A 23,697-nucleotide genomic window follows, 5' to 3' on the forward strand; every position below is an offset into this window, starting at 1 on the left:
GCCCCACTCAAACTCGTCTCTCTTTCAAAGAGCACTTCGTATCCCCAGTTGCATGGGTGCCCCTACCCCATTCATAGACGCTAACTACCTTTATCACCTATTGATGATAGAACCGATGTTTGCTCTCAATGTTAACAAGTATCGCTTAATGTTAACAAGTATGTAACTGAAAAATACTGTTGGCTGCAACTGTGATAAAGCCAATTAAAACAGTACATGTATATTTTACATTTGTGAAATTATTTTGATGTGGTATTAAAGTAAAGGGCGTTGTTTCCAGAACCGCGCCGCTCTTGAGAATCGATTTAGACCTAAGAGTACATCTTCGGCGCCCCAACAGTTGACACACAGTTCTTTCTCAGTGCTTTCTCTATCCTTATCACTAAATTATGTAGACAACGAATGTTGAATAAAATTATATTTAAACTTACTCTGCCAGTTATCCACAATGAAGTATTATTAAACCAACTTCAAAATGCGGGTCTATGTGTGTGGCAATCAATATGTTTTGCTCATGACCGAAGGCAGGTGCACAAGACGGAAGTACACACACCAGAACCATGCATACTAACTGAAGTCTTGCAGGAGTTTACAAAGTTTTGTGCAGGTGACATACATTTCTACTTCAGAACCGGTTCTCTAACAAGTCAGGAAAACAATACTTTCCTGTGAATATTTTGTCTGTAGGACCAACACCACGGAAAATTGGCAGAGTAAATTCAAATATAACTGTATTCAACATTCTGACTTGTAGAGGACCATTTCCAGAATGAAACACTGTACATATCTTAAGCTAAAGTGTACAATACCTGCTGAATATTGCAGGTGTGAGTAGACGCCGGCAAAAAAAGCGTAATGAAATTGTTGCCAGCAGAGCTGGTTAGGCTGTTTTTCATGTTATCCAGAGGTAAACAAATCATCAGCCAGTGTCAAGTGTGGGCTCTGAAAGCGCTGAGAGCGAAACGAGATGGGTGGGACTAAAGCTTAAGAGGGTGTGAACAATGCTGAATGGGTGTAGACAAAGAAGAGCTCTTCACTAGACACCAAAACATTCAAAGGCCATTTTCTCAAAAGTTTAGCAACTTTCAAAGCAGAATTACTTTCCAATTGTTCCTCAAAAACGCATTGTATGATATACCATTTTGTAGCTGAATCTCTACTTTTATTCAATGTAAAAAAAAAAAACACAATTTCACTACATAAGACCAAATCAAGGTGGTGAGTCACATATGACCTAACCTGGTAGAAACTGTCTCAAATCTCAACAAGACAGACCGGGTTCTCAGTCTTGCCATTGCCACCAGGACTGCGTCTCACCAAACGGAGGGCGTCACAAACACCAGGAATATATATTTTTTTATTTGATCCACTTCTACACTCAATGCTACCCCATTGATCACTCCTTTGAACGGTGCCCTGCTCTGGAGAGCAAAGCACGACAAGGGTCGTTCCCTGAGGGGCGTGACTCGAAAACTGAGCTGACGGATAGGGCTGCCGTGTTTCTAGCTCTTATGAAACTTTGCAGTATTTCGTTTTTTTTGTCATATTTCTTACATTATTAGCCCAGGAAATGTTTTATGTTATTACATACAGCCGGGAAGAACTTTTGGATATCAGAGCGGCGGTAACTCAAAAGCATTACCAGCATTGATTTTCCCGAATCGGATCGTTTGTTTGTTCCCCTGGGCGGTTGAGCTGATTCCAGTGGCTGATCCAAAACGCCACCGATGGAAAAGAGGGACTCTGAGTGGACTTCTAGTCCAACTCAGGAATTGCACACACCACCTGCCACTTCCTAGTCTGTTACTCGCTAATGTTCAGTCTCTGAATAAAAAAGTTGACGAGCTCAGGGCGAGGATTTCCTTCCAGAGAGACATCAAGGACTGTAACATACTCTGTTTCACGGAAACATGGATATTCTGTCTGAGTCCGTACTGCCAGTTGGGTTCTCAGTTCATTGTGCAGACAGAAATAAATATCTCTCTGGGAAGAAGAAGGGCAGGGGTGTATGTTTCATGATAAACAACTCATGGTGTGATTGTGATAACATACAGGAACTCAAGTCCTTTTGTTCACCTGACCTACAATACCTCACAATCAAATTCCTACCGTATTACCTCCCAAGATAATTATCTTCTTATCTTCAAGATAATTATCTTTAGTCACAGCTGTGTATATTCCCCCTCAAGCAGATACCACAATGGCCCTCAAAGAACTTCACTGGACTTTATGCAAACTGGAAACCACATATCCGAAGGCTGCATTTATTTAAGTACATTTGAGAAAAAAATTACTGAAGTTCTATCAACACAATGACTGTTGTACTCATGCTGCTAAAACACTCGACCACTGCTACTCCAACTTCCGGGATGCCTACAAGGCCCTCCCCCCCACCGTCCCTTCGGCAAATCTGATCATGACTCAATTTTGCTCCTCCCTTCCTATAGGCAGAAACTCAAACAGGAAGTACCCGTGCTAAGGACTATTCAACGCTGGTCTGACCAATCGGAATCCACGCTTCAAGATTGTTTTGATCACTTGGACTGGGATATGTTCCGGGTAGCCTCCGAGAACAACATAAACTCAGTCACCGTATTCGTCTATCAGGAAGTGTATAGGATATGTTGTACCCACTATTAAAACCTACTCTAACCAGAAACCGTGGATAGATGGCAGCATTTGAGCAAAACTGAAAGCGCGTACCATTGCATTTAGCCATGGCAAGGTGACAGGGAATATGGTCGAATACAAACAGTGTAGTTATTCCCTCCGTAAAGCAAACAGGCAAAAGGTCAGTATAGAGACAGAGTGGAGTCACAATTCAATGGCTCAGACACGAGACGTATGTGGCAGGGTCTACAGACAATCACGGACTACAAATGGAAAACCACCAACGTTTGCTTCCGGACAAGCTAAACACCTTCACCCACTTTGAGGATAACACAGTGCCACCGACATGTCCTGCTACCAAGGACTGCGGGCTCTCCTTCTCCGTGGCCGACGTAAGACATTTAAGCATGTTAACCCTCCAAGGGCTGCCGGCCCAGACGGCATCCCTAGCCGCATGAGCTGGCTGGCGTGTTTACGGACATATTCAATCTCTCCCTAGCCCAGTCTGCTGTCCCCACATGGTTCAAGATGTCCACCATTGTTCCTGTACCCAAGCAAGCTAAGGTAACTAAACTAAATTACTACTGCCCGTAGCACTTACTTCTGTCATCATGAAGTGCTTTGAGAGACCATCTAAGGATCATATCACCTCTACCTTACCTGACACCCTAGACCGACTTCAATTTGCTTACCGCCCCAATAGATCCACAGACGATGCAATCGCCATTGCACTGCATTCTGCCCTATACCATCTGGACAAGATAAATACCTATGTAAGAATGCTGTTCATTGACTATAACTCAGCATTCAACACAATAGTACCCTCCAAGCTCATCATTAAGTTTGAGGCCCTGGGTCTGAACCCCGCCCTGTGCAACTGGGTCCTGGACTTCGTGATAGGCCGCACCCTGGTGGTGAAGGTAGGAAACAACACCTCCACTTCGCTGACACTCAACACTGGGGCCCCACAAGGATGCGTGCTCAGCCCCCTTCTGTGCTCCCTGTTCACCCATGACTGCGTGGCCAACTACACCTCCAACTCAATCATCAAGTTTGCAGAGGACACAACAGTAATAGGCCTGATTACCAACAATGACGAGACAGCCTACAGGGAGGAGGTGAGGGCCCTGGGAGTGTGGTGCCAAGATCAACAAAACAAAGGAGCTGATCGTGGACTTCAGGAAACAGCAGAGGGACCGAGAGACTGAAAAACAGCTTCTATCTCAAGGTCATCAGACTGCAGCCATCACTAGCACCTTAGAGTCTGCTGCCCTATATACTACACTACCGTTCAAAAGTTTTGGGTCACTTAGAAATGTCCTTGTTATTGAAAGAAAAGCAAAAAATGTTTTGTCCATTTAAAATAACATCAAATTCATCAGAAATACAGTGTAGACAGTGTTAATGTTGTAAATGACTATTGTAGCTGGAAACGGCCGATTTTTAATGGATAATAATATCTACATAGGTGGACAGAGGCCCATTATCAGCTACCATCACTCCTGTGTTCCAGTGGCACGTTGTGTTAGCTAATCCAAGTTTATCATTTAAAAGGCTAATTGATCATTACAAAACCCTTTTGCAATTATGTTAGCACAGCTGAAATCTGTTGTGCTGATTAAAGTAGCCTTCTTTAGACTAGTTGAGTATCTATCTGCAGCATCAGCATTTGTGGGTTCGATTACAGTCTCAAAATGTCCAGAAACAAAGCACTTTATTCTGTCTATTCTTGTTCTGAGAAATGAAGGCTATTCCATGCGATAAATTGCCAAGAAACGGAAGATCTCGTACAACACTGTGTACAATCGTGGCCAAAAGTTGAGAATGACGCAAATATAAATTTTCAAAGTCTGCTGCCTCAGTTTGTATGATGGCAATTTGCATATACTCTAGAATGTTATGAAGAGTGATCTGATGAATTGCAATTAATTGCAAAGTCCCTCTTTGCCATGCAAATTAACTGAATCCCCCAAAAACATTTCCACTGCATTTCAGCCCTGCCACAAAAGGACCAGCTGACATCATGTCAGTGATTCTCTCGTTAACACAGGTGTGAGTGTTGATGAGGACAAGGCTGGAGATCACTCTGTCATGCTGATTGAGTTCAAATAACAGACTGGAAGCTTCAAAAGGAGGATGGTGCTTGGAATCATTGTTCTTCCTCTGTCAATCATGGTTACCTGCAAGGAAACACATGCCGTCATCATTGCTTTGCACAAAAAGGTATTCAAAGACAAGGATATTGCTGCCAGTAAGATTGCACCTAAATCAACCATCGATCAGATCATCAAGAACTTCAAGGAGAGCGGTTCAATTGTTGTGAAGAAGGCTTCAGGGCGCCCAAGAAAGTCCAGCAAGCGCCAGGACCATCTCCTAAAGTTGATTTATCTGCGGGATCGGGGCACCACCAGTACAGAGCTTGCTCAGGAATGGCAGCAGGCAGGTGTGAGCGCATCTGCACGCACAGTGAGGCAAAGACTTTTGGAGGATGGCCTGGTGTCAAGAAGGGCAGCAAAGAAGCCACTTCTCTCCAGGGAAAACATCAGGGACAGACTGATATTCTGCAAAAGGTACAGGGATTGGACTACTGAGGACTGGGGTAAAGTCATTTTCTCTGATGAATCCCCTTTCCGATTGTTTGGGGCATCTGGAAAAAAGCTTGTCCGGAGAAGACAAGGTGAGCGCTACCATCAGTCCTGTGTCATGCCAACAGTAAAGCATCCTGAGACCATTCATGTGTGGGGTTGCTTCTCAGCCAAGGGAGTGGGCTCACTCACAATTTTGACTAAGAACACAGCCATGAATAAAGAATAGTACCAACAGATCCTCCGAGAGCAACTTCTCCCAACCATCCAGGAACAGTTTGGTGAAGAACAATTCCTTTTCCAGCATGATGGAGCACCTTGGCATAAGGCAAAAGGGACAACTAAGTGGCTCAGGGAACAAAACATCGATATTTTGGGTCCATGACCAGGAAACTCCCCAGACCTTAATCCCATTGAGAACTTGTGGTCAATTCTCAAGAGGCGGGTGGACAAACAAAAACCCACCAGTTCTGACAAACTCCAAGCATTGATTATGCAAGAATGGGCTGCCATCAGTCCAGATGAGGCCCAGAAGTTAATTGACACCAGGCCAGGGCGGATTGCAGAGGTCTTGAAATAGAAAGGTCAACACTGCAAATATTGACTCTTTGCATAAACTTCATGTAAGTGTCAATAAAAGCCTTTGACACTTATGAAATGCTTGTAATTATACTTCAGTATTCCATAGTAACATCTGACAGAAATATCTAAAGACACTGAAGCAGCAAACTTTGTATAAATTAATACTTGTGTCATTCTCAAAACTTTTGGCCACGACTGTACTACTCCCTTTCCAGAACAACGCAAACTGGCTCTAAATAGAATGAGGAGTGGGAGGCCCCGGTGCACAAACTAGAAAGAGGACAAGTCCATTAAATTGTCTAGTTTGAGAAACAGACACCTCACAAGTCCTCAACTTCAACCGTGAAGAGGCGATAACGGGATGCTGGCCTTCTAGGCAGAACTCCTCTGTCCAGTGTCTGTGTTCTTTTGCCCATCTTAATCTTTTATTTTCATTGGCCAGTCTGAGATATGGATTTTTCTTTGCAACTCTGCCTAGTTTCGTAGTGGGTGCAGTGAAATGCTTGTGTTACTAACATAATGTCAAACAAATCCTTAAATCATCCAAAATGTAAACCAAGAAATAACAGTACGAATCCAATTTACAATCCAAATAATACTATATCAATAATCCAAATAGCAATCTGTGCTTATATACACAGGATGAATGCACCCAAAGGATATACTAAGAATGATATGTACAGCAGCAGATGTATTAGAGTGAGCTGTGTCAAGAATACACTATGTAAATAGTGTGTATAAACAGTATAAAAAACAGGAAGTGTCCAGTGTCTCCATATACTGTACATAGGACAGCAGAGTTGACTGTGTGTGTATGTTTATATTTGTAAGTATGGGTGTGTGTTTTTGTGTGAGTCAGTGGGATAATGTGTGCCAAAAAAGTGTCTAAGGTTCAGGACAGGCAGACAGCTAGTAATGGCTGTTCAACAGTCTGATGGTCTGGTGTTAGAAGCCATCACGGAGGCTGTTGGACTCTGATGCTCCTGTATTGTCTGCCAGACGGTAGTAGAGTGAAAAGTCTGTGGCTTGGTTGGCTGAGGACCCTAATGATCTTCTTGGTCTTCCATCGACACAGAGTGGTATAAATGACCTGGAGGGCAGGCAGCGTACTCCCGATGGTGCATTGGGCTGACCGCACCAACCTCTGAAGAGCCATCTGGTTTAGGGCGGTGCAGCTACCCTTTGACCCTCTCCTGTAGTGCACAATCAGCTCCTTGGTTTGGTTGGCGTTGAGAGAGAGGTTATTGTCCTGGCACCACTCTGCCGGGGCTCCAACCTCCTCCCTGTAGGCTGTCTTATCATTGTTTGTAATCAGGCCTATCGCTGTCGGGTCGTTAGCAAACTTAATGATTAAGTAGAAGTTGTGCATGGCCACACATTCTCACATAGGTATTCCTCTCGTCTAAGTGAGATAAGGCTGTGTGTACTGCGATGGCTTCGTCCATGGATCTGTTGGGGCGGTATGCAAATTAAAGTGGGATCGGGTAAGGTGGAGGTGATATGGTCCATTATTAGCCTCTCAAACCACTTCATGATGACAGAAGTGAGTGCTATGGGGCGATAGTCATTCAGTACAGTTACCGTAGCATACTTGGGTACAGGAACAATGGGGGAGATCTTGAAACATGTGGGAACAGCGGGCAAAAAAGTTGTTTAGCCTGTCTGGAAGTGAGGCACCAGTGTCCGCTACGTAGCTGGTCCCTTTGTAATCCGTGATTGTCTGAAGTCCCTGCTAGATGTGGTGGTTTGAGCTTTCTGTTTTGTGCAAATGATGCCATCTGTACACATTTTTTGGTTGGGGTACGTATGTTCGAAACTCTTTGCTGTACAGAAATATTACTATCAAATGTTAACCACAGTGAAGCCCATCTCTAACAACGTGATTCAAGTACCTAACAATATGGAGCCATTTAAGTTTATGATTTAAAAAAATGAAGAATTAAGTATAATGTGCTTACACTCGACCAAGGAACCAAATGAAAATTGATATGTGACACGTATTAATGCCAAAATAACATGCAAAACAGGCAAGCCCCCCCCCCCAAAAAAAAATACATTTTAGGCCTATATTTAAGTGTTTTCTATTTACCTTTTTTTTTTTAGATTTTATACATTTTATATTTTGTTTCATGCTTATTTGAAAATTTGCACAAAGGTTATAAAGGCGAAAATCAAATATGAGTAAATACCTTTTATTTGTTGAGTATAATTCAAAATGTAATAAGAAATAGGCCTTTACATGTGGTCATTTTATATAAACTATTTATTCATTGAATTTACAGAAAATGTGTATATCGTGATATGTATCGTTATCAGGATATGAGATTTTGGCCATATCCCCCAGCCCTACATCACCATACTCTGCCTTATCATACGCATTCTTCCCTCAAGTCACCTCATCCAGTTCCCTACTACATCCAAAACCAACAGAATTAACTACAAAATAACTAGTACTACATTACATGTGTGCATTTTCAGCTGGTGTATACTGAGGTAGCTCTTCTGAGAACCTCTTCCTGCAGTGCATACAGGTGAACGGCCTTTCTCCCCTGTGGACCCTCTGGTGTCTCTTCAGGTGGTGCTGATGGGAGAACCTCTTATCACACTGGGGGCAGCTGTATGATTTATCTCCTGTGTGGGCCCTCAGGTGCCTCTTCAGGTTGGACGAGTCTGACAAACTAGCCCGGCACAGTTGGCAGCCTTATTATTTTCCCCCTGTGTGCATCCTCTGGTGGATATCCACCTGTTTGGGGAAACTGAAGGCTTTCCCACAGAATGAACACGGGAAGCGCTTCTCTTTGCCACCGGATCTACTAATAACATCACTACAACTGTCATATAGACAGTAGTTCACAGTGGGCTCACCTCAGTGAGACTGTGTGTGGTCCTGTGTTGCTCAGCTGGTTCCTCTGCGGGTTCAGGAGGTGTAGTATGGTTGTCCTCCATGACCATGGTCCCCTCAGGGTCCCCCAGACCCTCCTCATACCCCTCCTCCTTCACCAGCAGCACCTCTGGACCCTCCTCCTCCTGGATGAGAGGTGATACAGATTACACAGACTTACACTCCCTCAGGTATGTACACACAGATAATAAACACACCTTCAACATGGAGTGTTTACCCATCCCCACTATGTTTGAGTCCTATACTGTAGTTACAGAATTTCATTTCAACCCATCATAGTGGACATAAATATGTGGGTATAATCAAGTCAGCTATGATAAGTAAAGTCATCATCAGACAAACCTGACTAAACTATTTTGACGTGTACAGTAGGTGTGTAAGTGTATATTGGCAATAAAGCGATGTTGGGTGCATGCAGAATAGGGTGAGATCAGATTTATACTAAAGAGAGTCTCAATGAATGTCTTAGAATGTAAAGTCCAATTTTGTGTTTATTAAACAGAAACTAGTTTTAAATACACCATATGAAAACCACACGTCTCAACAACAAATCTGCATTAATTTTCTCATTAAAAGTGTCTTAGGAATTTTTGGGGTATTTCAATGGCATTTGAACATCAGTCTACACAGTGCAAGCACAATATAAACATTAAGTCCGGCCTTCACACCCCTTTTTCCACAATTTGTTGTGTTACAAAGTGGGATTAAAATTGATTTAATTGTATTTTTTTTGGTCAACAATCTACACAAAATACTCAGTGAAAGTGGAAGAAAAATTCTACATTTGTAAAAAAAAAAAAAAAAATACATCTTGATTATAAGTATTCAACCAGATTCAAAACATGTTAGAATCACCTTTGACAGCGATTTACAGCTGTGAGTCTTTCTGGGTAAGTCCTTATTAAGAGCTTTGCACACCTGGATTGTACAATATTTGCACATTATTCTTACTTAAAAAAAAAAGAAAGTCAAATCTGATACTAAGCCACTCAGGAACATTCAATGTTGTCTTGGTATGCAACGCCAGTGTATATTTGGCCTTGTGTTTTAGGTAATTGTCCTGCTGAAAGGTGAATTAATCTCCCAGTGTCTATTGGAAAGCAGACTGACCCAGGTTTTCCTCTTGGATTTTGCCTGTGCTTAGCTCTTTCGTTTATTTTTATGATAAAAAAAAAAACTCCCTAGTCCTTGCCGATGACAAGCACACCCATAACTTGATGCAGCCACCACCATGCTTGAAAATATGAAGAGTCATACTCACTGATGTGTTTGTTTTGCCCCAAACAAGGCTTTGTATTTAGGACATAAAGTTAATTTTTTGCAGTTTTACTTTAGTGCCTTTTTGCAAACAGGATGCATGTTTTTGAATATTTTTCTTCTGTACAGGCTTCCTTCTTTTCACTCTGTCAATTAGGTTAGTGTTGTAGAGTAACTACAAAGTTCTTGATTCATCCTGAGTTTTCTCCTATCACAGCCATTAAACTCTGTAACTGTTTTAAAGTCACCATTGGCCTCATGGTGAAATCCCTGAGTGGTTTCCTTCCTTTCTGGCAACAGAGTTAGGAAGGGCATCTGTATCTTTGTAGTAACTGGGTGTATTGATATACCATCCAAAGTGTAATAACTACACCATTCTCAAAAGGGATATTCAATGCCTGCTTTTTTATTTTACCCATCTACCAATAGGTGCAATCATTCAGAGGCATTGGAAATCTACCTGGTCTTGAATCTGTGTTTGAAATTCACTGCTCGACTGAGCAGTGTAGCTGTAGGTGTAGGTGTGGGGTACAGAGATGAGATAGTCATTCAAAAAGCATGTTAACTATGCAACTTAAGTGACGTTTTTACTCCTGAACTTATTTAGGCTTGCCATAATAAAGGGGTTGAATACTTACTGACTCAAGACATTTCAGCTTTTCATTTTTTATTAATTTGTAAAAATGTCTAAAAACATAATTCCACTTTGACATCATGGGATATTGTGTGTTGGCCAATAACACAACAAAATGAGGAAAACGTCAACTGGTGTGAATACTTTCTGAAGGCAATGTAATTATGTGTATCACACAATGCCTAAATGCAATATTCTACCCAGGAATATGCAACACTGAAATATTATTCTGACAACAATGAAAATTAACCTTTGTCTTTAAAGGAAGACTCAGCGTTATGAGGTTGTCACGAGCAGAACCCCAGATATTGTGATGAGCGTGATGCTAGACTTTGCTTTCACACAGTCACACAGTATCTGCGCATGTACATGAGTTCGCTTCACGCTGCTACAACGTGGTAGCCGCAGGACCAAAACATCAGAAATTTAGCATCGTGCTTCAACGCTCTTAGTTGTTGTAGAAATAGACCCACTACTGCTGTTTACTTTGTGCATCTAAGTCATCTCGCTGAGTTTACCTTCATTGCAGGGTTTGATCTAAACAAACTTTCTATGTTATAGAGTGGAATGTTTTGTCTGCTGGTGTATCCTGAGGTAGCTCTTCTCTGAGAATCTCTTCCTGCAGTGCGTACAGGCGCTATGGCCTCTCTCCTGTGTGGATCTTCAGGTGCGTCTTCAGCAGGTGCTGACGGGAGAACCTCTTATCACACTGAGGGCAGCTGAAGGGTTTCTCCCCTGTGTGGACCTTCTGGTGCCTGTTCAGGCTGCCAGACTGAGCGAAGCACATGTGACACTGGGGGCAGCTGTAGGGTTTCTCTCCTGTGTGGATCCTCTGGTGGATTTCCACATTCTGGGAGCAGCTGAAGCCTTTGTTACAGAACATGCAGAGGAACCGTTTCTCTTTACTATTGCCTAATGTTGCTCCCCCTCCCCGAGCCTTGGCCCTTTGGTCCTTTGAGTTCAATACCTGATCAAAAAGGACGCGGCCGTGTGAATCGGAAGGACCCATCGACGTGGACACTGAGTCGCATTCCCTGAATGTGTGTGTAGGGGAGTGGGTCTCAACATTTGGATGTGTCTCTAAGCTTTCCCTGTAATATAAGAAATCTCTGCCTTGTGAGTGTCTGTTTCCTAGGTGACTATCTGCAATCCATGTGGGAGGAACGACACCCTCCACTTTCACAGTCACCTCATCTTTCACTATAACCTCCCCTTTCTTAGCTAGGCACCCTTCAGAGTATACACTACTACTATACCGGTTCCAGTCCCCTCTAGACAGATCAGTCTGTGTCTCTGAAACCAAGGTCATGTTGCCAGGGTCCATCTCTGTAGTGTAAGAACAAGACGGATCATCAACACTAGTGTCTATCGCGTCATCTCCACGGCAATGAACCATCCTCTGGCTCTGGTGAAATACCGGTAAGGACTCTGAACCAGGAGCAGGAGGACAGCCCAGTCTCCCTGGGTCTGATCTGTGGTCAGAACCTGTGTGTAAGAGCCTGTGTGTTAAATTTAAAGTCTTGGTGTCGGTCTCTGACTTGAGGACGGCATTCTGCGTTCCGCTGACCTCCCTGACGCTGGGTCGGTTCCTGGGAGACGTTGGGGCACTGGTGGGGTCCTCTATGCTTACAGGGGGCGCTCCAGTCTGGATGGCTCTGCTGTGCTGTGGGTCCTTCTCTCCTTCAGACCTCTCCTGCTTGACCCTAGGACCTGCAGCCTGACACAAGAAGAGAGGTTATTACCGGTACATGAGTTGAATTGGATAACAATGTCGTAGGGAAGTCTCAAAAGCTCCCCTATGGCAGATAAATAAGGATGTACATGTAAGCAAGTGAATAGCTGAGGAGAGCCTTCCGGTAGTAAACGGCCACATTTGATTTACAAAGTGATTGTAATTTTTAATGCAACACTATTACACTAACCTCTATTACGATAACGTGCTGGGTTGAGGTTCCACTCCCCTCAACAGTGATTGGTTGGTCATCTCTCCATGTATTGTGTCTCGCTGGCTTCACAAAGCTCCTGTTCCCTCCAGTGAGACGTCCTTCACCTGAGACAGTGACTGGGGGAAAAGAGGTGGTTAGGTACTGTCAACAGTATTTTGTACACTATTGATACTGTCTAGAATTGGCAGGGATGTAAGGTAACACTTTCATAGCTTCCTGATATACTATTTATTGATCAATGTATTATGTTCCATGCATCACATTGTTTTCATTGAGTAAATAATAGGAAATGCAGAACATGAACAATCTGGTTAGAATATGATAGTGTCTTTGTGCAAGATAGATAAGTAATCAGGGCCATTATTGCATACTATCCAAAAAGTGACCAGCAAGACCCAATTCTAGGTAACACATCTGAACACATGCAGAATGGAACAGGGGAGAGGCAGTGCCGCTATATATGACAGGCTGCTCAGCCTCTGTAAAATATGTGTGTGCCATGAACAACAATAGCTGAATGGTTTGCCTTCAAACTAAAAGTCCCCCATTAATGCAAACGGATAATAATTGTGGAATCATGCCACAATTGGACGATACTTCTAAACATGTTGTTATACAAATTCAACAAAATACAAAAATGTTGTTTAAAGCAAAAAAAAACAACAACTGTTAAAAGCACAGGGATGTAGACTTCAGAATTACATTGGAGGCATACTTATATGCACTGTACAGCCTTACCTATGGATCGTGGGTCCATGAAATGGACTATCAGCCTATTCAGTGACACCCACAGATTACAATTCTGAAGAGTTTACACATATTAGCGGCGTAGCTCTTATTGTGTTACTTTAACTGTGGAAAAATCACCTCACTATTCAGCCTATTGTATTGAACATTCATTTTGCAATGTACACCCTTATGCCTATGATCTTGGGAAGGAATAGGCTGTATAATGAGGTGATTTCCCACAGTTAAAGTTCCACAATATGAGCTATAATGCTAATATTTGTTTAAACTATTTACAGTTGTGTTCTGTGTGTGTCACTGAGTAGGCTAATACCCCATTTTATGGACTCAAGATCCAGAGGTAAGGGTGTATGTAGTCTGGTTCCTCTCTATGGTTCTTCCGGGGTTCCGGCCTTTCTAGGGAGTTTTTCCTAACCACCGTGCTTCTACACCTGCATTGCTTGCTGTTTGGGGTTTTAGGCAGGGTTTCTGTACAGCACTGACATCAGCTGATGTAAGGGCTTTATAAATAAATTATTGAAAATTTGATTGTACATTGCAATATTAATGTTAATTATGCACAATATTTATTTAACCTTTATTTAACTAAACAAGTCAGTTAAGAACAAATTCTTATTTACAATGACAGCCAAACCCTAAGCCGGATGATGCTGGGCCAATTGTGCACCACCTTCTGGGAGAGGCTGAATAGTGAAGTGATTTTCCACAGTTCAACAATAAGATCTACAACTCTAATATTTCTGCAAACTCTTCACAATTGTAATCTGTGGGTATCACTGAGTAGGCTGGTACCCCATTTCATGGACCCTAAATCCAGAAGTAAGGCTGTATGTACACTGCAATATAATAACGCTCCAATTCAATTCTGTAGTCTATACATCCACAGTGCGATTTCAACAGATTTGTACTTTGTCAAATTATCATAACATTACAACCTGGTATAGCATTGTCTATTGTGGCATGATTCCACTATTTTTATCCGTTTGAGTCAGTTTCAATAGGTTACTTTTATTTGAATGCGATCCGCCGATTCCACTATTGTTTTGCACGCTAATGTTGTCCACCACACACTGGTACGCAAACTGTACCTCTTGACATTTCTCTGTTTCGGTCGGGGATCTTGACACGACTGGCGAGGACGCGCTCCCGCGTTGTCCTCTCTGCGCGCTCCCTTGCCACCTTCAGTTCCAGTAGTTTCCTTCGCAAAACCCTGTTTTCTTTCTGGCTTTGCGTTATTTCCAAACGAAACACTGCATAGTCGTCGTCTACGAGTTTACAGAGCTCAGCTACCGCTGCATTCGCTAGCACCTCCATGACGGAGGCTATTTGAGTGTGAAAAACCATACAGTTATCCATTGTTCACTAGCGTTACCGAGATCACGTCTATCAATCAAGTCCCATCTCCAACGCTTATTAAACACTACACGCTGTAAGTATGTGATGCTGTCCAGTTAAATCAGTCATATTTTGAGTTCCGGGGTGTTAATACACGTCTAAATAACAATGAACGCTAAAGTGGAAATTGTTCTTAGTCACTGTTCACTTTCTGTTTACTTCTTCGTGTGAGTTTCCGGTAGACTGGACGCTGTGTTGGTTATTGTTTCCTTTCACAGGTCGGAGTGTGAATTGCACATTGTCACAAAAAAATAAGGGGAAATTGAGAAAATAAATTGCACCACCATCTAACCCACACATTTTATACACCACTATATCCCAAAAAACTCACCACCCCTATCCCTGTACTCTAGTCCTCCCAGATCTTATTCCAGGACAACTGGGAGGAGGGGACAGACCCCTTTTCTTAAAAAACCCTTTAGATCTTCTGCTTTAAAATCTCTTACACTCAAATATCTCTGCTGCTGCCACTATCAAATCTGTTTTCTGGGATTTACGCTCTATCAGTGCAGTATAATTAATAACCATACCAAAAAAAACACATTAAATCTTACGTAACTAATACTCATCCGCTGGAAAGATTTGGCATCCTGTAGTGCATGTCTTGACTAAATCATTGTAAAGAAGCTAGCCATCTAGCTACAGTAGGCTAATTGAGGCTATTCCGTCCATTCATAAGTAGTAGCGATCTTCAAGGACAAAAAAAAAAAAACGTTGCTTCGCCAACCGAGAGAAGCAGGCCCAAGATCTTCTCTTCGAAGTGCAAATCTAGTTTGAAAATACCCAGCTGGAGGTGCGTTGGATGCTCATTCATTTGTTTTGCCTGAAACAATCAAGTTATTCACTAAACATTATTCTCTCCAGATACACAAGGTGACATCGCTTTAAGACGTCTGCCAGTCTACCAGCTAGGCAGGAAGACATTCCCGACCAAGCTTCACTGAGACCAGAAAGTCCTTCATTTACTTGCAGCCTGTAAGTTTAAATAGTGGATCGGCCTATGAAGATTGATGGGGAAATTAGATGATAGCATTTGTAAACCTTGAATGAAAGGAACGGCATTCCAAAATATGTTACGTACGCATCACTGCACTCCTAGACATTAGGTAGGTTTCCATTCAATTTGAGACAGATTTTCATTACGAATATACAATCTGCATGAAACAATATGCGCATTTTCCCACCGACACGTTTCCATCAGTCTTTTTGCCGATGAAAAAATAACTTTTGCTGTTAAATTCCCATGTACCGAATACAAATAAATACAAGTTAAATGAGATTCCATCACATTTTCAACTCTACTGATGGTTTTGTCACAACTGTTAAAATAGCAAATGTGCCCACTCTGGTCTTGGCACATGCGCTCTAGCTAACAGCTCGCACATACAGTGGAGGTTGGCTATCTACATTATGAGATTATTATGGATAAGAGCGATATTATTTGTCAAACGGCAGCCAAGCATCAATCATGTCACCAGAATAAGATCCTCGATATTTATTGGAAAGGAGTATCTTGCACATTCACCACCATGTGAAGTTCATAATTTATTTAATCTGTAGCCTAATAAACTCCATGCTTTCCAGAGGAGTTTTCATTTAGCTTGGCAAATTTGTCAGAGGATGGGCAGAGGGGGAGAGGGAGAACAAGAGAGGAATATCCTGGAGTGCTGGATATGAGGGAGGATGTAAAGGATGCATTGAATGCACCATTTACAATGGCAGAGATGAAAAGGACAATAGGTAAGTCTGGGTTAACTTCAACTGGGAAAGATGGGGTGTGCTAGGTTATGTTGTCCCATCTTAGTGATGAGGCACTGGGTAAGGTTTTGGTGTTGTACAACAAAATCAAATCAAATGTAATTTGTCACATGCGCTGAATACAACAGGTGTAGGTAGACCTTACAAGCCCTTAACCAACAATGCAGTTAAGAAAATACCCCCCAAAAAGAGAAGAATAACAAATGATTAAAGAGCAGCGGTAAATAACAATAGCGGGGCTATATACAGGGGTTACCGGTACAGAGTCAATGTGCAGGGACACTGGTGTCGAGGTAACATGTACATGTAGGTACAGTTATTAAAGTTACTATGCATAGAGAATAACAGAGTAGCAGAAGCGTTCCGGGGGGGCAATGCCAATAGTCTGGGCAGCCATTTGATTAGCTGTTCATGAGTCTTATGGCTTGGGGGTAGAAGCTATTGAGGAGCCTCTTGGACATAGACTTGGCACTCCGGTACCGCTTGCCGTGCGGTAGCAGAGAGTCTATGACTAGGTTGGCTGGAGTCTGACAATTCTTAGGGCCTTCATCTGACACCGCCTGGTATAGAGGTCCTGGTTGGCCGGAAGCTTGGCCCCGGTGATGTACCGGGCTGTACGCGCTACCCTCTGTAGTGCCTTGTGGTCGGAGGCTAAGCAGTTGCCATACCAGGCAGTGATGCAACCCGTCAGGATGCTCTCGATGGTGCAGCTGTAAAACCTTTGGAGGATCTGAGGACCCATGCCAAATCTTTTCAGTCTCCTGAGGGGAATAGTTTTTTTTTGTGCCTTCTCCACAGTGTGGGAGGAGGGGAAACTACCAGGCAGTTGGAAGGAGGCAGTAGTGGTACCAATCCGGAAGCCGGGGAAGGACCCAACAAGCTATCGGCCAATAGCTTTAACATCATTTGTATGGAAGATTATGGAACATATGATTACAGAGAGGCTAACTTACTTCCGGGAGAGCAGGGGGCTACTATCGCCACATCAGAGTGGGTTCAGGAAGGGGAACTATGGACCCAGTGCTCTACTTAGAAGCAGAGGTCAGGAAGTCTCAGGGAACAAGGAGACTGTAGTAGCGGTCGTTTTTGATGTGGAGAAAGCGTATGTTATGTGGAAGGAGGGGTTGTTAATCAAGCTTGACATTATGGAGGTAGGAGGAAGAAAGTACACTACTGTTCATGTTTGGGGTCACTTAGAAATGTCCTTGTTTTTGAAAGAAAAGCACATTTTTGTCCATTAAAATAACATCAAATTGATCAGAAATACAGTGTAGACATTGTTAATGTTGTAAATTACTTTTGTTGCTGGAAACAGGTGATTTTTAATGGAATATCTACATAGGTGTCCAATGGCACGTTGTGTTAGCTAATCCAAGTTTATCATTTTAAAAAGGCAATTGATCATTAGAAAACCCTTTTGCAATTATGTTAGCACAGCTTAAAACTGTTGTTCTGATTAAAGAAGCAATAAAACTGGCCTTCTTTAGACTAGTTGAGTATCTGGAGCATCAGCATGTGGGTTCGATTACAGGCTCAAAACGGCCAGAAACAAAGAACTTTCTTCTGAAACTCGTCAGTCTATTCTTGTTCTGAGAAATTAAGGCTATTCCATGCGAGAAATTGCCAAGAAATTGAAGATCTCGTACAACGCTGTGTACTACTCCCTTCACAGAACAGCACAAACTGGCTTTAAATAGAATAGAAAGAAGAGTGGGAGGCCCCGGTGCACAACTGAGCAAGAGTACAAGTACATTAGAGTGTCAAGAAACAGAAGCCAGTCTCAACATCAACAGTGAAGAGGCGACTCCGGGATGCTGGCCTTCAAATTACAGGAGGAGGTAGATTTATAAATAGTTTTCTTGGTATTAGAACTATATTTTTGTCCAGTTAGTGCAAGTTATTTCAATATATTTAGTATAGTTGTATCTAAAAAAATTACTTAATGTTTCACCATTTGGATTTTTATGAAATTTCACTGAGGATGGTCCTCCATTTCCTCCTCAAACGAGCCTCCACTGCTGCATAAACTGGTAACATTATTTGATAACTGGTTAGATGGCGTTATGCTTTCCCAAAACTTTGGTCTACATTAATGTAGCTGGAAGTTAGGTGTTGATAGCAACTGGCTGACTCATGCAGTGCTAACGTTAGCTAGTAGTGGAATAAGTAACCAATTGTCACACTTGAGTAAAAGTAAAGATACCTTAATAGAAAATGACTCAAGTAAAAGTGAAGGTCACCCAGTAAAATACTACGGAGTAAAAGTTCAAAAATATTTGGTATTAAATATACTTAAGTATCAAAAGTAAATGTAATTGCTGAAATATACCTAAGTATCAAAGTATTAAGCAAACCAGACTGCATTTGATTTGATTGTTTTTACAGGTAGCCCGGGGCACTCTTCATAAGACATCATTCACAAACAAAGCATTCGTGTTTAGTGAGTCCACAAGATCAAAGGCAGTAGGGATGACCAGGGATGTTCTCTTGATAAGTGTGTGAATTGGACCATTTTCCTCTCCTGCTAAGCATTCAAAATGTAACATACCTTTTGGTTTCAGTGAAAATGTTTGGAGTAAAAAGTACATTATAAATTGTCCAAAATGTAAAGTACAGATACCCCGAAAACTACCTAAGTAGTACTTTACACCACTGACGTTAGCAGGCTAGTTGGCTAGCAACCTTGCAAGCTGATTTGTAATAATACATTCATAAAGTAAATGTAATTGAAACCAGTAGTAATGAGTGTAAACAATATTGTTTAATATAAAGTTATTTCTGTTGGAGTTTACATTTATGGGGAATAGGCTGGCTTTCCTGGGGCTTCCATCTTACGTCACACCCCGCGAAAACATCTTCCAGGATGACTTCGGCATTTTTATGGGTTTTATGTAATAACTCGAAAAATTGAAAAGTGAGGTAACTTTGCATTGGGACTTTTGATGTGTATACTAATGCAAATCCATGTTACATTCAGTTATGTTTATGCTACCTACCCTTTAATGCAGGTTTTGATCTAAACTTCAGAAGCTATCTAGTGGAATGATTACTTTCTATGTTAATAGATTGGGATGGTTTTTCTGCTGGTGTATCCTGAGGTAGCTCCTCTCTGTGAACTTCTTCCCGCATTGCGTACAAGCAAACTGCCTCTCTCCTGTGTGGACCTTCAGGTGTATCTTCAGATTGTCCTGGCGGGAGAACCTCTTTTCACACTGGGGGCAGCTGTAGGGTTTCTCCCCTGTGTGGACCCTCTGGTGCCTCTTGAGGTCACGAGCCTGGGCGAAGCGCATATGACATTGGGTACAGCTGTAGGGTTTTACCCCTGTGTGGACCCTCTGGTGCATCTCCACCTTCTGGAGGCAGCTGAATCCTTTATTACAGAACATGCAGAGGAACCGTTTCTCTTTACCATTACCTGATGTGGCTCCCCCTCCCTGAGCCTGGGCTCTAGCTCTGTCGTTTGAGTTCAATACCTGATCGAAAAGGACTCGGCCTTGTGAATCGGAAGGCTCCATCGACGTGGACACTGGGTCGCGATCCCTGAGCGAATGTAAAGGGGATTGGATTGCAACATTTGGATTGGCCTCTAAGCGTTCCCTGTAATCTAAGAAATCTCTACCCTGGGACTGTCCGTCTCCTAGGTGACCATCTGCATTCCACGTGGGAGGAACGTCGCCCTCCACTTTCACAGTCACCTCATCTACCACCATAACCTCCACTTTCTTGTCCTGGCACCCTTCAGAGTATACACTACTACTGTACCGGTTCCAGTCCCCTCTAGACAGATCGGTCTGTCTCTCTAAGCCCAAGGATATGTTGCTAGGGTCCATCTCTGTAGTGTAAGAACAAGACAGATCATCACCGCCAGTGTCTAGAGCGTCACCAACATCTCCATGGGAATAAACTGTCCTCTGGCTCTGGTGAAATACCGGTAAGTACTCTGAGCCGGGAGCAGGAGGACAGCCCAGTCTCTCTGGGTCTGATCTGTGGTCATATCCTCTGTGTAAGAGCCTGTGTGTTTCAGTTAAAGTCTCAGTGTTGATCTCTGACGGTGTTCGGTGTTCCACTGACCCGATGCTGCATCGGATCCTGGGCAGCGCTGGGTCCTCCGTGGCTACAGGGGCCGCTCTAGTCTGGGTCTCTCTGCTGTGTGGTGGGTCCTCTCTTTCAGTCTTCTCCTGCTTGACCAGAGACGATCCTCCAGGACCTGTAGCCTCTGCATCTGCAGACTGACAAGAAGAGGTGGTACAGGAGTCTAATTGGATAACAACATCGTAGGAAAGTCTCACAAGCTCCCATACCCTCCTGAGACCCAGCAATTCATTTTTATGTTCTATAATAGACATTAGTTTTTGATCGTATCGCTAAGGCCATACATGCCACTGTGTCAGGTCCTGTTGTACCTATGAGAGGTGCCACCTTCATAATTATTTCTTTCTTGTGTGTAATTGTGTAATTATAATTTGAGTTTGATATTCAAATTGTTTCTAACAGGTCAGGAATAGTGAAAGTTCTCAGAGCAGTGGAATAATTTTCACATGAAATAAGATCTAAATAAGAGCTTGTTAATAAATATTGTCTGTTCATATTTACTATCAATTGAGTCATAAATGGCCACTACAGATCACATACAATAAAAAAATATGAATATAACTTTTTTTCTTTGTTTTTGCACCCCAAATGCATTTTTTGTATTTTTTATGTCCAAACTTTATGGATCTCTGGGGGCTATGGCAGATAAATGTGGATGTACATTTCAGTTCACTGCAGCTAATGACTGGAACGAGCGGCAACAAATATTTGAACTGGACAGTTAACTGAATTCTTCATTCAAAGATAACATCATGGACACTCTGACAATTGTGGCTGCTTTGTGTGATGTATTGTTGTCTGTACCTTCCTGACCTTTGTGCTGTTGTCTGTGCCCAATAATGCTTGTACCATGTTGTTGTCATGTTGTGTTGCTGCCATGCTATGTTGTCTCTTTATGTAGTGTTGTCTCTTGTCGTGATGTGTATTTTGTCCTATATTTATTTTATATCCCAGCCCCCTTCCTTGCAGGAGGCTTTTGGTAGGCCGTCATTGTAAATAAGAATTTGTTCTTAACTTGCCTAGTTAAATAAAGGTTAAATATATATATTTTAAGTGAATAGCTTAGGGTAGTGATGGGCATTTGAAATGATTTCACAATTGTAATAATATTATATTTTTAGGATATCCGTATTCATGCGTTTTAAAGAATGTATTTTTATTGGTTTACTTCAATGGAGATTTGAGAGAAGGTGCGCTATGCTAAGGGTGGGGGAGGGGTGAGAGAAGAGCAGGGGCCGGTGTGTGGGAGAAAGAGAAAGTAGCCAAACCAACTCGGGCTAGTTAGAGAAACTTGTGTGTTGTGGCCACACTAACCTCTATCAAGATAACGTGCTGGGTTGAAGTTCCACTCCCCTCATCAACAGTGATTGGTTGGTCATCTATCCATGTGTTGTGTCCCGCTCGCTTCACAAAGCTCCTGTGGCCTCCAGTGAGATGTCCTTCCCCTGAGAGTTATTGTGGGAAAAGAGGTGCTTAGTAGAGCCCGACCGATATGCGCAAGATAACTAAGTAAATTAATCTGGTGAATTATTGCCTACGTGAATTATTGCCTACTATTCAAGAACAAGCTCTCATGGATCCCAAGTGGAGTATACCCAGTTTACAGCAACCCCGGGTTTTCAGTTGATGGTACTGACCCCAGTTTGCTCCCTCGTGAACTATAATCTCGACGCTGTTTAATCCAGACACTCTCTAAACGCAAATGCGCCTCACTTTGCCCGATTTTTGGAAACATTTAACTTACATTTATGCGAGAAATAATATTTCAAATAAAAATTATACACTTACTGTGCACAGTTTAGCAAGTTGCACCTGGCTGTTTTCAAACACTGCCTCGGCTACGACATATCCTCTCACCTTGCGCTCGCATTTCCATTGGACCATTCCACATGTCCTGTGTTTCTCAAAATACATCCGGGTGCAACTTTGCAAGTGTACATTTTATATTTGAAAAATAATGTATTGCTTATATGAAACATTTAGTTGTACTGCCCTAATTACGTTGGTAACCAATGTATAATAGCAATAGGCTCCTCGGGGGTTTGTGATATACATGGCCAATATACCACGGCTAAGGGCTGTATCCAGGCACTCTATTGTATATTGGCCATATACCACACCTCTTCGGGCCTTATTGCTTAAATAACTTTTATCGTCTATTTGAATGGGCTAACTAAGACACAATCCTGGGTAACACATCTGAACATGCGTACAGAGGATGGGGGCGACAGGCACTGCAAATATACCTCTTGCCATTCCTCTGTATCGGTCGAGGATCTTGACACTACTGGGACTGGCGAGGACGCGCTCCCGTGCCACCTTCAGTTCAAGTAGCTGTAGTTTCCTCTGCAATGCCCTGTTTTCTTTCTGACTTTGAGTTATTTCCAAACGAAACACTGCATATTCGTCGTCTACGAGTTTACAGATCTCTGCAACGGCTGCATTCGCTAGCACCTCCATGATGGAGGCTATTTGAGTGTGAAAAACCACACCGTCACAGTTTGCCATTGTTAACGTCAGCAACTAGCAAGCTAGATAACATATGAACAAAATCCTGTCTCCAACGCGAATTACACACTACCTGTGGTAAATTTGATGCTGTGCAGTTACATTTGTCATATTTTGAGTTCAGCGTGTTAATAAACGTCGAAATAAAAACGCTAACGGGGAAATTGTTGGTCACTGTTCACTTCCGTTTACACTTGAAATGAAATTATCTTATTGGTTGGCGTCATGGCTCAAAGGGTGTGGTTAAATGAAAAAGGTACGCGCACTGTTCTTTGAAACACGGTACTGCTCTATATACTGAACAAAAATATAAACGCAACATGAAACAATTTCAAAGATTTGACTGAGTTACAGTTCATATAAGGACATCAGTCAATTGAAATGAATTCATTAGACCCTAATCTATGGATTTCGCATGACTCGGAATACAGATCTGTTGGTCAAATAAAAAAAAAGGTAGGGGCGTGGATCAGAAAACCAGTCGGTATCTGGTGTGACTACCATTTGCCTACTGCAGCGCGACATCTCCTTTGCATAGAGTTGATCAAATGTTGATTGGGGCCTGTGGAATGTTGTCCCACTCTTCAATGGCTGTGCGAAGTTGATGGATATTGGCGGGAACTGGAACACGCTGTCATACATGTCGATTCAGTGCATGCTCAATGGGTGACATGTCTGGTG

The 23,697-nt window shown here is 42.4% G+C and overlaps 2 protein-coding genes across 3 annotated transcripts; both read right to left on the minus strand.

The window, feature by feature from the left end:
- Positions 1 to 8,024: 8,024 nt before the first annotated feature.
- On the minus strand, positions 8,025 to 14,844 carry LOC110534666 (uncharacterized). Its single transcript, XM_021619592.3, has 3 exons — positions 14,352 to 14,844; positions 12,493 to 12,632; positions 8,025 to 12,287 (listed from the first exon to the last, which is right to left on the minus strand). Exons 1-3 carry the CDS (start codon positions 14,617 to 14,619, stop codon positions 11,208 to 11,210), a joined length of 1,488 nt encoding a protein of 495 aa, XP_021475267.3. The 5' UTR covers positions 14,620 to 14,844; the 3' UTR covers positions 8,025 to 11,207.
- LOC149980158 (uncharacterized) lies at positions 8,663 to 23,235 on the minus strand. 2 transcript variants are annotated; one of them, XM_090187526.1, is made up of 4 exons: positions 22,755 to 23,225; positions 21,823 to 21,953; positions 20,488 to 20,645; positions 8,663 to 8,804 (listed from the first exon to the last, which is right to left on the minus strand). In XM_090187526.1, exons 1-4 carry the CDS (start codon positions 23,014 to 23,016, stop codon positions 8,774 to 8,776), a joined length of 582 nt encoding a protein of 193 aa, XP_090043652.1. In that variant the 5' UTR covers positions 23,017 to 23,225; the 3' UTR covers positions 8,663 to 8,773. The 2 variants fall into 2 exon arrangements, with proteins under 2 accessions (XP_090043652.1, XP_021475255.3); XM_021619580.3 differs by lacking the exon at positions 8,663 to 8,804 and having other exon boundaries at positions 19,159 to 20,645; positions 22,755 to 23,235.
- Between the last annotated feature and the right edge of the window lie 462 nt (positions 23,236 to 23,697).

The sequence above is a fragment of the Oncorhynchus mykiss genome, chromosome 10 (genome assembly GCF_057628025.1).
Source record: "Oncorhynchus mykiss isolate SJ-2025 chromosome 10, ASM5762802v1, whole genome shotgun sequence".
Taxonomy (NCBI): domain Eukaryota; kingdom Metazoa; phylum Chordata; class Actinopteri; order Salmoniformes; family Salmonidae; genus Oncorhynchus; species Oncorhynchus mykiss.